The sequence below is a fragment of the Pelophylax lessonae genome, assembly GCF_965119305.1.
Source record: "Pelophylax lessonae genome assembly, chromosome: 2".
NCBI classification, from domain to species: domain Eukaryota; kingdom Metazoa; phylum Chordata; class Amphibia; order Anura; family Ranidae; genus Pelophylax; species Pelophylax lessonae.
The window spans coordinates 227,435,686-227,450,658 of record NC_138769.1 but is presented as its reverse complement, the minus strand read 5'-3'; the positions used below and the strand labels follow the sequence as shown (position 1 = coordinate 227,450,658).

Below are 14,973 nucleotides of genomic sequence, written 5' to 3'. Positions count from 1 at the left end.
GGCCATCCGTTATCACAAAAAGTGAATCAGTTTTACGGAACGATTCCGTAGCCTTCAGGTATACCCTGATTGCCCGAACCACATCCAAGGAATGCAACGCATGTTCCCGATGATGATTGGGCTGAGGACACAAGGAAGGTAGCACAATATCTTCATTCAGATGAAAGTCTGAAACCACCTTTGGAAGAAAGGATGGCTTCGGACGAAGAACTACCTTATCCCTATGAACCACTAAATATGGGGACTGGCATGATAATGCAGCCAGTTCTGACACCCTGCGTGCAGAAGTGATAGCCACCAAGAAGGCCACCTTCTGGGATAATGTAAGCAAGGGAATCTCCCTGATATTTTCAAAGGGAGGTTTCTGCAGAACCGACAAAACCAAATTAAGATCCCAGGGCGGTAAGGGTGCGCGGACTGGTGGAGCCAGGTGCCGCACCCCCTGAATGAAATTCCGCACCAAGGAATGACTAGCCAAGGGCTTCTGAAAGAAGATTGCTAATGCTGAAACCTGACCCTTGATGGTGCTCAAGGATAGTTTCTGCTCAACCCCCTTTTGCAGAAAAGCCAAGATTCGGGTCACCGAATAGGTACGTGGAGGAAATCCCAAAGATTCACACCACGCGATATAAGTCTTCCATGTGCGATAATAGACCTTGCTGGAAGTCGCTTTCCTTGCCTTAATTAGAGTAGGAATAACTGAAGCTGACAACCCTCTGTCCTTCAGTACCTGGGTCTCAATGGCCAGGCCATTAAAACCAGCGACTGTAAAGCACAATGGAAGATCGGTCCTTGAGACCGCAGATCCTCCCTGAGAGGAAGTCTCCAAGGAGCATTCGCGACTAGCATGTCCAAGTCGGCCTGACCGGCTTGACGAGGCTAGCCTAGAATTTCCAGGATAACTGGAGTTCCCTCCATCTCTATCCTGCGGAGAAATCTCAGCAGCAATCTGAGAGGAGGGAATACATCTAATAGCAGACACTGCCTTTACAGGCCGTTCAGCGCGTCTGCTGCGTCCGCTAGAGGATCGTGGGCGCGCGTTACCAACCTCCGCGCCTCCGGGATGCTCTGAAGAAGACACAGATGGTGAAATCCTTGGTGATCGACCTAAGTCATCACCCTGATATTGTCTGACTGGATCCGAACCAGGCTGCCCTAGAGCTACCTGGCCCAGGCAATCCGACAAAGTCTGATCGCTCTCTGTTCCCACACATTTATCAGACACCTGATTCCTATCAGGAGTGATGATTTCTCCTGGTTGAGCATTGGAGACCGAAGTCACCCGGCTAGAGGCTCCTTGGTCTGTCTGCTCAACCGGATCCGATTCCTGTGGGGAACTGAGACTAATCTTTGGAAAAGGTAAAGAAAATGATAACTGGTAACTACCGCTCACTGTAGTACTTAAATGTTGGAAGGGAAGAATCGCACCGGTAGCAGTGATCGATGCTCGATCTAGTGCTCTGAATACCGGTGAAGACGGGGGCGCACCTTCAGGCTGTATAAGCCTGTATAAGCCTTAACTTCAGGTTTGGCTGAGTCGGTCTTTTGTTTGTCCGACCAGCGCTTCTTGAACCCTCCTAGAGGGGTTTTGCCTTTTCCGCTCGCTTCAGCAGAGCGAACGAACCCTTTGAGCGGCAAAGAAAGGTCCACGCTTGTTACGAGGTCCTTTAGCTTTAGCAGCCTGCGGCAAAAAAGTGCTTTTGCCCCCAGTGACATCCTTAATGATCTCATCTAGGGTGGCCCCAAATAGGCGATTCCCCTGAAAGGGGAGATTCGCCAAGGTCTTTTTGGAACCTAGGTCCGCTGACCAGCATTTTAACCACAGCACACGTCTGAGAATTACCGCTGACATAGATGCATGCCCTAATTAGGGGTTGGCATCCAAGGCTGCGTCACAGACGAACTGTAGTCCTTGTATAATCTGTTCCATCAAAATCAGATGTTGCCTGGGGGATACCTTTCCCCTTCAGGTCCTGGCGCACCAATCTCGCCCATTCTGTTAATGTCTGTGAAACTATACCAATGACAATTACTGGTCTAAAGGCTGACCCTATCAGGGAAAAGATAGTGCGGGACTCCGCTTCCATCTTCCGATCCACCGGATCCTTAAAGGACGGAGCGTCCTCCAACGGGATAACAGTGGCTTTATTCAGTCTGGAAATAGGTGGATCCACCACTGGTGGTACCGTCCATTTCTTAATGAGGGATTCCTCAAACGGATAGCGTCTAGTAATGTGCTTGGAAATAGTAAAGCTACGCTTTGAATGATCCCATTCCTCTTTGATCTTATTACCAAAACATTTGGGTGAAGGAAAAACCTTCACCGTCTTGGTAGGTTTGCTAGTACCAAAGGGAATTTCCATTTCAGTTGCCTCTGCCGGTAAAACCCCAAGTCTTAAGGTCTCCCGAACCGCCACAACTAGTGCGTCCACCAATGCTTCTTGTTGTGCTATGGCGGAAGCAAGAACGTCCTCCTCACTGTCTGAGGGAACTTTACCTGAGACAACAGCCCCTGCAGAGGGACCTGCAGCTGCAATGACCATCTCAGAATCTGAATCTGAAGTATCAGATGATATAGGGGTAGGCGGGGGTCGCTTTCTTGACCCCCGTTCCTGACAGGCCGTCTCCACCCGAGACACCAAAGACTCCAAAACTGCTGTAAATGCATCCATACTCTGAACTGGCGGGTCCTGCGGCCACCTCGAGGGAAACAGGTGGGGGTACCTGTGTGGCAGGGTCCATGATAATTCCAGATACTACCCGGAAAAAATCAATTGCCAAAAAAAAATAAAACTTTTTTTTTTTTTCAGACCCCCATTGCCACAATGCCCCTCAGTGTTACCTGCTTAGGGACCCCTACAGAGCGAGAGAGAGAGAGATAGACCCCAAGGCTCACCACTTGATGCTCAGAGTTTCAAATGCAACTTGTTTTAGCACTGTCTATTACAGACAGGAAGTCTTTGGCTGGCTTCCCGGGTAAAAAGGAGGCGGCTCCGCCCCTTTGCACGCCTTCCGGCGCCTCCCCTAGCTCCTCGAGGTGTTTTGGTCACCTCAAACATGGCCGCCCCCATGCTGGAGACACGAGGCTACGCCAATATGGCGGCCTTGTGCGATCTACCAGACAATGGCGGCGGCCTGTACAGGATAACGGCGTGTCTGGCGGCCTGCGGGAGTATCTCGGCCCCACAAACCTTCACCCCGATGGTGATAAACCTGGCCGGCGGTACCGGACCCTGGCGGGCCGCATGCGGTCCGTGGGCCGTCGGAAGGCAGCCCTCTGCCCTTGCTGGAGGAATGCGATCTGGACTGCAGTGATTCATGCATGACAGGTAGGATACCTTATACTACAATAGTAACATTCTAGTACTGCCACTGACTTCAGTCACCTTTACAAATTTTGAAATGACAGATTATCAGCTCCCAAACCAAGCCTCCTGGTTTCTTGTTCACAAAAATCACACTCAAATAGGGGGATCTGTGACCTGTTATAGGATAGAGGGGAGACCCATCCTACCATTTCAGAGAGGGGCCCGCGTTCACCACAAACCCGTCAGGGGGAAAAGGGGGAACATACTACTCACCATACCGGAACCAGGCGGGCGCCACTCCTGACAGAACCCCTCTCCACCGGGGTGGGGGGGCTGTCGACCAGTACGGACGCCGTGACTCTTGGTCATTGGCGTTCAAGCGAGACGTTTAACTCGCAGGGTCAGTCCCCGGTCCAGTGGGACTATGTTGCGGCCGACCCAGCGCGGAGCTATGGCCTGCACGCGCTCGTAGGCTGAACTGGGGTGACCACTGGATCTCAACATCCAGCCCGTCGCCCAGTTACAGCTTGCTTGCTTGAAGATCTCACAGGAAAACTGGAGAAAAAAAGCGGTCTAAAAAAAAATCTTTCTAAGGAAAAAAATCCTGCCAGGACTGAAGATCCTAGCAAGGCATCTAGGTCCTTACTCCTAACTAGACAGAAAAAAACTGATTTGCTGTAGCAGAGAGAGAGAGAGAGGATATACCCTCTGGGACTGCCCCTAAGGTGTGGCCAGAATGTTTTCTTTCCTGTCTAGTCCTACTCCTGTAGAGGGCAGTATAACCCGAGTTGTTATTAATCAACGAGGACTACGTCTGTCAATGAGCGACAGAGAAAAGTGTATTCTAAAATCATTGCTTTGAGACTAGAGATCATCATCCCTCCCCCACACCCTGACCTTCATAAAAGGCAGTCAAATATCAGATGGCACCAGACGTACCGAAGACTTGCCAAGCTCCATCGCACGCATTCTCTGCTCCTATCTTTGGATGCGGAGTAGGCGTTTGATCGATTTCACTGGATGTACCTGAGGGAAGTTCTCCAGGTTTTTGGTTTAACGGGTTTTATCGACTCAGCTATTGGAGCTCTATATCTCAACCCCTGTGCTAAGGTTTACTCCTCAGACGTTCTTTCAATATCACTGATGGCATCAGGCAAGGTTGCCTCCTGTCCCCCATTATCTTTGCCCTCATAATGGAACCCCTTGCTCAAGCCATTAGGAATGACCCCAAAATCTCAGGGATTAAAATTGGGCATACTGAACATAATATTAGGCCTGTATGCTGATGTCATATCTCTAAAATCCTATCGCCTCCCTCCCTGCAGTTTCTAACCTATTACAAGAATTTGTTACACTTTATAAAGTTATTACCTCAAATTCCCAGATGCTCGCCATCTATTTACCAAAAAGAAAACCAAAACCAACTTTCAGAATCCTCTGGCTTCATTTGGGCCCCAAAATCAGGTAATACCTTGGAATTCAGCTGACCTCGTCTAGCCCTTTCAGCTGTCGCCAAAATGTCCATTCTACCAACCATTCTCTACCATTTCCGTACGTTGCCTAGTCCATTGTCTAGCTCATACCTACAAAACTTACAAGCTACCATGAACAACTTTATTTGGGGGGAAAGAGAAGCCACTTCCGTAACAGCATCTTATACAGATCTAAAACCAGCACTGGCATGGGAGCTCCTAAACTGAAGTGCTACTACAATGCAGTAATCCTGGACCGATCCTCTGCATAGTGGTCACCTCCCAGAGATAAGCTATGGGCCTCTATCATTGGATGTCCACTCAGAAGTCTCCTGGGTGTACTTCTAGGCATACTTCTTCTAGGCCTCACACCTCCCATCCCTATTACATGATCAAAGTGACTCTACTCCTGGAGTAATTCTCGATCCTCCTTTTTAAAAAAAATCCCCTATTGACTTTCATGTTCTCCCACTCTTTACAGTGGAGTTCTTTACCAAAGACCGATCTCTAAATGAATGGTCAAAAGCGGGTATTCGCTAAATCAGACAACGTCTGGACAATTTCAACCTGCTCTAATATGAATTTCTGCAATGGCACTACTGCCTCCCTCAGTGTTTTTCACAAGTATCTACGTATTCGACATATCATGGGTCCCATCCTCACATCAGTCATCTCGGTTCCGCATGAAATCCTATCCTTCTACAACTCTACTACCACAAACAAAAAAGGCATCACATATTTCTATTGGCTACTAATGGCATCCCCTTTTGATGAGAAAATCCAATCCATGAAGAAATGGGAATCTGATGTCTCCTGTACCTTCAGCCACTCACAATGGTTCAACCCAACTACCAACCTGCTAAAAGTCTCCCGCTGCACAACGCATTGTGAATCGCACCTAAAGCTTACACCATTGGTATTTTACACCTCTCTGAATATCCAAATTCTCCAACCATACCTCACCAAACTGCTGGAGAAATTGCGGTGAAATAGGCTCCGTCCACCATAATATCTGGTGGTTCTGCCCCAAATTCCTACCTTTCTGGGAAAAAGTATTCCACTTCATCTCATCAGTCCTCAGCATCAAATGATCTCCAGACCCTGCCACAGCTCTTCTACTAAAACTTTGAACAATGGCCCAAAATCCATCTGCCTTTTTTGATCCACTGCTGCCAAAAAATCTATTTACCTGGGATGGAAACAGCCAGACCCTCCAAAGTAATTCCTTTGTGATAAAACAACACCCAGACCCAATTTGAACTCATGTTCGCTGTCAAAAATGGCAAAAGCCAAGTGTTTTGTACAAAGTGGTCAGCATGGCTCCGCCACTTTTTGTTCTGCTCATCTAACGTTGACACGAGAATCCCCTAGGAAACCTTAGGACGTCACCCTTGTAGCTTCTGCTGCTCAATTTACTATAGATTCATAGATATCTTTTCTTTTTCAAGAGATGTACCCAGCAAATGTTTTCGGCTTCCAATTTCCTATAGTACTACATGTACAATCCTCTAGTACTTTGGTTACTACTATTTTATTGTTCCATGTACTTTCATATCCTAATGTATGTCATTACCTTTGAATCCAAATAAACAAAATTGGAAAAAATAAAAAATAAAACAAGAGTAGGTGACTGTTGTAATTGCCCTGTAACCGCATAATCCTGGAAAACATGGTCATGTTGGTTATTCATTGCCCTAGTCTAGTTGACTGCAGTTCAACATAAAGAAATAGCAGCGAGAGCAGGTTGCAGAGCTGGGCCTGCCGTGTTAAAAAAAACTCAAGTGTGTCTTCAATTTTCAAACAGCAGAATCTCTAAAAGAACGAACATCTTTAATAGGTACCATAAAATCTGTGTTCAGGACAGATTCGGCTGGTTCAGCAAAGATTTGAGGGAGTGAAAAGCCTTTCCAACTGCACGTTATCTGTTCATGAAGGTTTTGCCAGTTTTTTAGGCCTTTGTGCCCAAAACCGAAGGCCAAGGTCAAAAAGCGTCAATTAGCACAATGCCAAAGCTTTTGCAGACAGAGGCAATGAGTTAAAAACTAGCAAGTATGTTGTGTGAAAGCTCCTGTTCAATATAGTGCTTCTGCAACATCTTTAAACACTGCCTCAACATACTCTTCATTCCCCTTTTGATTCTGTGTCCTCTAGGACCAGCATATTAGGGTCAGGTTATAGCTGAAAAATGGGAGTACAAGAGGGTATTTCTGAGCCTTGAACAACGATGGCTGTATTAAGACCATAATTTCCCCAAAAAGTTGTGACAGATGCAGAAAATTTGGCTTTTGACAAGTGGGATGCTTGTTGTGTGCCGGAAATAGATAAAATCAAATGTGGACACCGGTGTTAGAAATCATTCTTGCTTCAGTAAGGGACACAGTCACTCTGAAGATGAGCAGAGTAAATATTCACCAGTGGTTTTAAATGGACTCCCTTTATCCTGATCTCTGCCATACCTACAAGTGAGGGTAGTTGCCTGTGGGGTAGTCATGGAGTAGTGTGTAGGAGATAAAGAATGTCTGGTATGCAAAAACCCAGTTGTAGACTTATGAAAAAAATCCTGGTGGGAAGAACCTGGAAACGTTAGGGTTCTTGGTGGAAGAGGCGTTAAAAGTGTGTGACCAGTGGTTTGATGTAACACCTGGTCTACGATCTGGAGACTGAGCAATGAGCAGTTGAATTTTAGCACCAAGTATGAAAAGTTTGCACTGTAATGTGATTATCCAAACATTGCCTACTTTATAATGTGAAGGTCAGAAACACAGGGTAACCCTGTCTTACCGGTCAAGAATGTGGGACTGCACATAAAATCTAGGCTTTGCTTGTTACAGTGGGCATTCCCCAGAAGGGGTCTTCAGGGACTAGGTTTTAAAGTGATGGACCATGGCCCTGTAATGCACCATGAGGCTAACAATGCGTTGCAGAAGGTGCCAAGGTGAGCACCACACAGGATGAAGTTCCCAAAGCAACATGGCCGTCCCCATTTTGTGCAGTCTGTGTATGGCTCGCAAGATTTCACAGAGGTTACACTGATCCAGATACACTACTGTATAGGAATTAAAAAAGACAGTTGAAGAGTTTTAGGAAAAGAAAGAAAAATTACCTAGTGAAGCAGATTTCGTCATGAGGCAAGAGGTCCGTGACCTCCAGACAACAGCAAAAAAACTGAGGACTCACAACAGAGTAGGGTTATAAAGGAGGCATCCCAGATGGGTTAAATGTCCTCAAATGTTTGCCAGTGTGCAATCACCTGAAGGTACAATTCTATAACCCAAGGTGTATAAATAACATGCCCTTGTCCTCTACTGTACGATAAAGAGCTCGTTCACACCAATACGACTTGTCAGGCGACTTGGTCAGCCTGACAAGTCGCGGTCCATTGACTGCTACAGGAACCATTCTAATAGGAGCGACACAAGTCGCTCCGACTTAGAAAAAGTTTCCTATACTACTTCGGGGCGACCTGGAGTGACTTGCATAGACATTTTATGAAGTCTGTGCGAAGTCGCGCTGCACGCGACTTCACAGGTCGCCCCCCTAGTCGGATCTGACATAGTGTGAACAGGCTCTAAGATAACTGGACGACCTAAAATATTTTATTTAATTCTACTTCCCATTTAATGCAAGAAGCAACTTTGCTACTTTGACACAATTAGGCCTTTTTCATACTGGAAATCATATTGCTGCAGTAACACAAAGGCAACAGTTTTGCCAGTATAGCAACAGAATCACTCTTGATGAGAAAGGGACAGCAGAGAATTTTTTTTTTTTTTTTTTTTTACCCTATTTAGCAAAACTGTCTCTAGCAAACTGTCGACAATACAGGGTCACAAGTACAACACAGGCCTCACTGTTCATGTGTGCAAAAATGTCAATGTATGGGAACAGCTAATGTGAAATATTGAAATAATGGAAATATTTTGAATGACTATCTTTTTGCACTGCACAGTGGATACTTGCAGAAACCATCTTACAGCCATACAAGATCTGGCCAGAGAAGATACCAAGAACCAAATTTTGTGTATTACCACTTTTGCAGCCACATTTGGATATCTACTTTATGTGTTACATGTTCCCATTAATATAGCACAACTTAAAAAAAAAAAAAAAAAAAGCAGGGCGGCAGCTGCAGGATCAGTCACGTACATATACACAATTGTGCTTCTGCCGGGTTAAGGGCCTACAGCGCACTCCCTCTTGTGTCCACCAGACCTGTCATGAATGGCTATTCTTTAACAGCTTGTTTACTGTTGTGATCTGTGATTGGCCCACAGCAATCACATGGTACCTGACTACCTGTACCATGTAATTAGCTATAGCCAATCACATATCCCAACCATAAATAGGCTGTTCATGAATGGGACAGCCTAAACTATTGCGTATACAATGATTATCACTGTATAAGCAAAAGAATAAAAAAAAAAAAAAAAAGTATCCCGGATTTCACATTGACATTTTTCTCAGCAATAGAAGCTACACATCTTGTGTATAAATTTGCTCCAGACAAAGTGAAAAAGGTAAGAATCTTTTTTTCTTTATAACTATTTAGGTATTCTGAGTTAATTGGAACAAAAACATGGGTTAGCAAATTTGATTGCAAAAGTGGAAATACACTTTAAACATTTTTTTCAGTGTATGGAGTAATACAACTGTGTTGAACAAATTGTTAGTATGTGCAAGAAAGGTACTGGCATTCATCTTCTAAGAGACCTGTGGACTCTTGGACCCATGTGAAATAAAACAGACCATTGTTTTTGCAGGCAGTAATTTCAGTGTGGGTGACCAATGGTGAGCAACAGGTTTACTAAAAACCTTTTTCGAAAACTATAGCTCCTATAGCTCCAGTAAAGGTGTTAATAAGTGACAAACTGCTCACATTTCTCCATGTAGACTAGTGATCGCTCACCAACAGAGTCCCAGCACATGTAAAAAATTGTGAGATATATTAAAAATGTTGGGCCTATAATTATTTTGTTTACCTGTCTTTGGAGATGAGGTTGCATCATTGAGTACTGAGGTCCATTGTGTCGAGGTACACCTGGCATTCGGTTAGCATTTTGAGCAGCATTTTGTGCCATTCTCATCTGATGAGCTTGAAAAGGTACGCAGTTCATGTTATTCCTCTGCATTGTCTGCATGCTGATCAACCTTGGGGGCTGCAAAATGTTCAGGTAGAGTCATTTATAAATACAAATCCTAGATTCGATATTCCTTTACAAAGTCCACATTATATAACAGCCAAGTCAGATAACCCTGGCATTTAATAAATTAGAACTTATCAGTACACAGCCTTTCCCAAGAAAGCAGAGAAAATAAAGGGTTTCTTTCATTTTCCAATGGCTTAAAATTAGGCTTGTGACTTTGTTGCTTAAAGTAAACGTGCTTACATCCAAATGTTTCGGATCATAAGCAGGCAAATGTCTGCTTTCAGTCAGTTCTAAGAGGCATTAACACAAAGCCGTTGTAAAGCCCGATTTTATTTTTTCCTAATATAAAAGATGTTCTACCTACCTGTTCTGTGCAACGGTTTTGGTCACCTCCTTTTCTGGAGTACCTTGCTGGCACTCGCCGCTCCTCTTCTTCAAGTGTTCCCATAGAAAACCGCCTGTTCTGGGGGCACTAGTGCAGGCATTCTTCTGAGCCAGGCTGTGTACGTCTATAGAGACAGTGCAGCTAAGCCCCACACCCCACTCTCTACTCATACAGGATTATATTGCCAGCAGCAGGAGCCAAAAGCTCCCGCTGCCATCAAAATCTCTTGTGAATACAGGGAGATGGGAGAAGAGATGCTGTAGACGGAAGAGCGCTGGATTGTAAGACAACTTCGGTAAGAGAATCTACATGTACGCAGAGGAAGCCAAGCAAGTTCCTCATCCTGTGCAGATCTCTCACCAAGAGAGTCCCTGAATCATGTAAACATGTGTCAGATTAAAATTCCTGCAACTACCAAAAAACTGAAAATCGCAGTTATAGGAGGACTAGCCATTTAATACAGTCATCCTCTTAAAATCGTACCTTAATTTGTTTTTTTTTTACTAGATCTCTGGAAACCCATATATACTAAACATTTAGACTTGGAGAGGAAATTGTAGCACTGTAAGCCTTCGACTTTGGTATTCCACAGTGATGTGACCCTACTACAGTACATCCGAAAAGTATTCACAACGCTTCACTTTTTCCACATTTTGTTCTGTTACAGCCTTACTCCAAAATGGATTAAATGCATTTTCCTCAAACAATGCCCTATGACAATGTGAAATAAGTGTTTGAAATCTTTGCAAAATGTACTAAAAAAAAAATCACATGTATATAAGTATTCACAGCCTTTGCCATAATTCTCAAAATTTAGCTCAGGTGCGTCCTGTTTCCACTGATCATTCTTGAGATATTTCTACAACTTGATTTGAGTCCACCTGTGATAAATTCAGTTGGACATGATTTGGAAAGGCACACACCTGTCTCTATAAAGTCCCACAGTTAAAGCGGAGTTTCACCCTATTTATTCAACTTTGCAGTTTCCGTTAAGATTAAAAGATCCTGAAAAATAAATTGGATAGTTTTTTTTTTGTTTCACTTACCTGATTTTTTCTGAAAATTAACTTACCTTCTTTCCACTTCCTCCTTTGCATTGACTCCTGGGAGATGAGCGTCATCAATCCCAGAAGTCAATGCGCCTGCAGCGATGTCCCTAGTCACTTCCGGTTCAGGCGCATCATTCCTTGCTGAATGCATTAGAATAGATTCTGGGCATGCGCAGAACCACTGCGGGATGACGCACCTGCCTCGAAAAGCATGGCATTCTGGGACTCCGACATCCAGGAAGAGGGACGTGATGACGCGCCTGCCTCGAAAAGCATGGCATTCTGGGACTCCGACATCCAGGAAGAGGAACGTGATGACACGCCTGCCTCGAAAAGCATGACATTCTGGGACTCCGACATCCAGGAAGAGGGACGTGATGACGCGCCTGCCTCGAAAAGCATGGCATTCTGGGACGTGATGAGGCGCCTGCCTCGAAAAGCATGGCATTCTGGGACGTGATGAGGCGCCTGCCTCGAAAAGCATGGCATTCTGGGACGTGATGAGGCGCCTGCCTCGAAAAGCATGGCATTCTGGGACGTGATCTAACCTAATGCAGGTCCTGCAAAGAAGAATGGGGGGAAACTGCCCTAAAATAGGTGTGCCAAGCTTGTAGCATCATACTCAAAAAGACTTAAAGCATTAATTAGTACCAAAGGTGTTTCAACAAATTGAGCAAAGGCTGTTAAATTAAGAACCTGTGTTTTTTTTTTATTCTTAATTTGTAAAGATTTCAAAACAAACTAATTTCACATTGTAATTATGGGGTACGGTTTGTAGAATTTTGAGGAAAATCATGAATTTCATCCATTTTGAAATAAGGCTGTAAACATAAAATGTGGAAAAAGTGAAGTTTTGAATACTTTTCGGATGCACTGTTTTATGGAGCTTGTTGAAAGGAGGAGAACAGAGATTACTTTATCAAGTAGCTGCTGGGTCCTTTACCATGCAAGGTATTTCTGCTCTGACTGATGACTCATGATTCTTTAATAAACTTCGGATTTGAGGAGCACGAAAGACTAGCGCATTTTAGATGCATTATGGCACTATTTCCTTGTTATGAGCAACCTGCATAGAAAGGGCCTGATACCAAAAACGTGAATTCTATGGTTAACAAAACAGCCACAAAGGCAATAAAACTCAAGAAACTGACATAAGTAGGGGATATTTAGCTTCTTGTGATACATTCAAATGCTTTACATTTTTTTCGAGCTGTGAGCTGCAATATGATTTTAATAGGGTAACTAAACCCACAAACTATGCTTTACCATTAAAAATTTTTTGTTTACGGTGACCTTTGGCTTTAATAAGCAACAGAGCAAAGCTGTAACGTAAGCACGGATAAACAATTAAAAAAAACAGATTTTTGTCTTACCGTAAAACCCTTTTCTCTGATGTTCATTGACGGACACAGCTCCATATCTTCTTTGACCCTTGGGTTATGCTGCCCCCTACAGTAGGACACTAGGCGGAAAATATTTGACTAGCCTATAGGGCAGTCCTAGGGGGTATACTCCCACTTCCTGCTATAGGACTTCAGGTTTGAAACCAGCAGTGTCAGAAGAATACATAACTCAGAGGATTGAGTGCTGTGTCATATGATCAGAGAAAAGGATTTTATGGTAAGACAAAAACCCAGTTTTTGCTCTTCTTCATTGACAGACACAGCTCCATATCTTCTTTGACCCCTGGGACGTCCCAAAGCAGTGTCAACATGAGGGGTAGGAAAAAACACAACAAACCTATTTCCCAAAAAGGCTAAAAACACAGCCAACCAGGAACAACCAGAGCTCATCTACCAGAAAATACACCCTCGAGAGGCTTGAGCCTGTGCAGCAGCAGCCTGAAAAACTTTGCGACCAAAATCAGCATCCGCAGTTGCGAATACATCCACCTGGTAAAATTTTGTGAAGCTGTGCACAGACAACCAGGTGGCTGTCTTGCAAACCTGGACCACAGACGCCAGACAGAAGGCCCAGAAGGGCACTAAGGGCCCTCGTATGTGCCTTAACAGGGAAAGGAGGAACCTGAACCTTAATGGAATAGGCCTGCACATCCGTCTGCCTGATCCATCTGTAAATGGTCGCAGCAGAAGCAGCCTGCCCCTTACGAGATCAAGCTGTAAGGATAAACAAGGAATCCGATTTCCAAACCCACTCAGTCGCCGCCAGGTAGGGTGCTTAGGCTTAGAGCACAAGGAAGGCAACACAATGTCTTCCATTTAAGTGGAAATCAGAGACGACCTTAGGAAGGAAGGACTGGCAGGGAGCAGGGACGAAGCACCACTGTCCCAGTGAACCACCAGGTAAGGTGACTGACAAGACAACGTAGCCAGCTCCGACATCCTGCGTGCATTAGTAATAGCCACCAAGAAGGCCACCTTCTGTAACAAAGAAAGCAGAGGAAGTTCACAAATATTTTCTAAATGTGTTTTTTTGAAGAACCGACAGTACCAGATTGAGGTCCCATGGAGGCACTGGGGACCTTACCAGAGGAGCCAGGTGTGTGAACCAAGAAAATTGTGGCCAACGGGCGTTGGAAGAAAATTGCCAAGGGCGAAATCTGACCGTTGATGGTGCCCAGGGCCAAACACTGATCTACACCTCTTTGGATAAACTCAAAAAAACACGAGACACCGAAAAGGAACGGGGGGGTGGGGGGGGATGGAAACCCTCGAGACTCACCACAAGTAATGTACACCGTACAAACTCGACAAATCTTCCTAGAAGTAGATTTTCTAGCTCTCAACAGTTTAGGGATTCCTGAATCCGACAACCCTTTGTCCTTTAGTACCTGGCTTTCAACAGCCAAGCCGTTAAAGCCAGCAACCGTAAAGCAGGATGGATCGGTCCTTGAGCCAAAATATCTCTAAGAGGAAGTCTCGAAAGGATATGGCTACCATTCTTACAAGATCTGCGTACCAAGACTGGTGGGGCCAGTCTGTGGCCATCAGAATGACTGAAATCTCTTCTGCCTCAATTTTGTGCAGAAGTTATAGTGGAGGAAAGGCATACATTAGAGGATACTGGCCCCAAGGGGCCACCAGAGCGTCTGTGGATAGAGGATCCTGAGACCTTGCCACAAACCTGAACCTTCCAGTTGAGACAAGGAGTTTTGTCTCCGGAAGAAACACCCGGGCTGAGGCTGAATTCAGAGTCAGTCCCAGGTAGTCCAGTTTGTTGGATAAAGTCAGAGCCAATTTTTGAAAATTCAGTTTCCAGCCGAACTCTTGCAAGGTTCGCACAGTGATATCCAAATCATCTTTTAAAGCAGATTTTGCTTGCAGAAAGTGGTCGTCAAAGTACCCCCCTACCACGATTCCCCCTCTGCCTGACCAAAGCTAACACTGGGGCCAAAACTTTTCTGAACACCCAAAGGAACTGAAGTGAGACCAAAGGATACCACCACAAATTGATAGTGCTCCTCGCCCATGGCAAAGCGAAGAAAACACAGATGAAGGTAAGCGTCCTTGATATCGATGGAGACCAGAAAATGGATGAAGGGATGCCACTACCGTGCGAATGGGCTCCATTAGAAATTTCTGAACCTGCACAAAGCAGTTCAAGGCCTTGAGATCCAGGATTGGACGGACCTTGCCTTCCTTCCTGGGGTTA

General features: G+C 44.9%; 1 protein-coding gene across 3 annotated transcripts in view; it reads right to left on the bottom strand.

Moving 5' to 3' along the window:
* Nucleotides 1-14,973, bottom strand: part of TRIM33 (tripartite motif containing 33) — a 271,501-nt gene that overhangs the window by 90,328 nt on the left and 166,200 nt on the right. For all 3 annotated transcript variants that reach the window (XM_082246208.1, XM_082246207.1, XM_082246206.1), the window contains exon 10: nucleotides 9,760-9,936. In XM_082246208.1, the coding sequence (XP_082102334.1) occupies nucleotides 9,760-9,936 (177 nt within the window). The remainder of the gene's footprint in view (nucleotides 1-9,759; nucleotides 9,937-14,973) is intronic.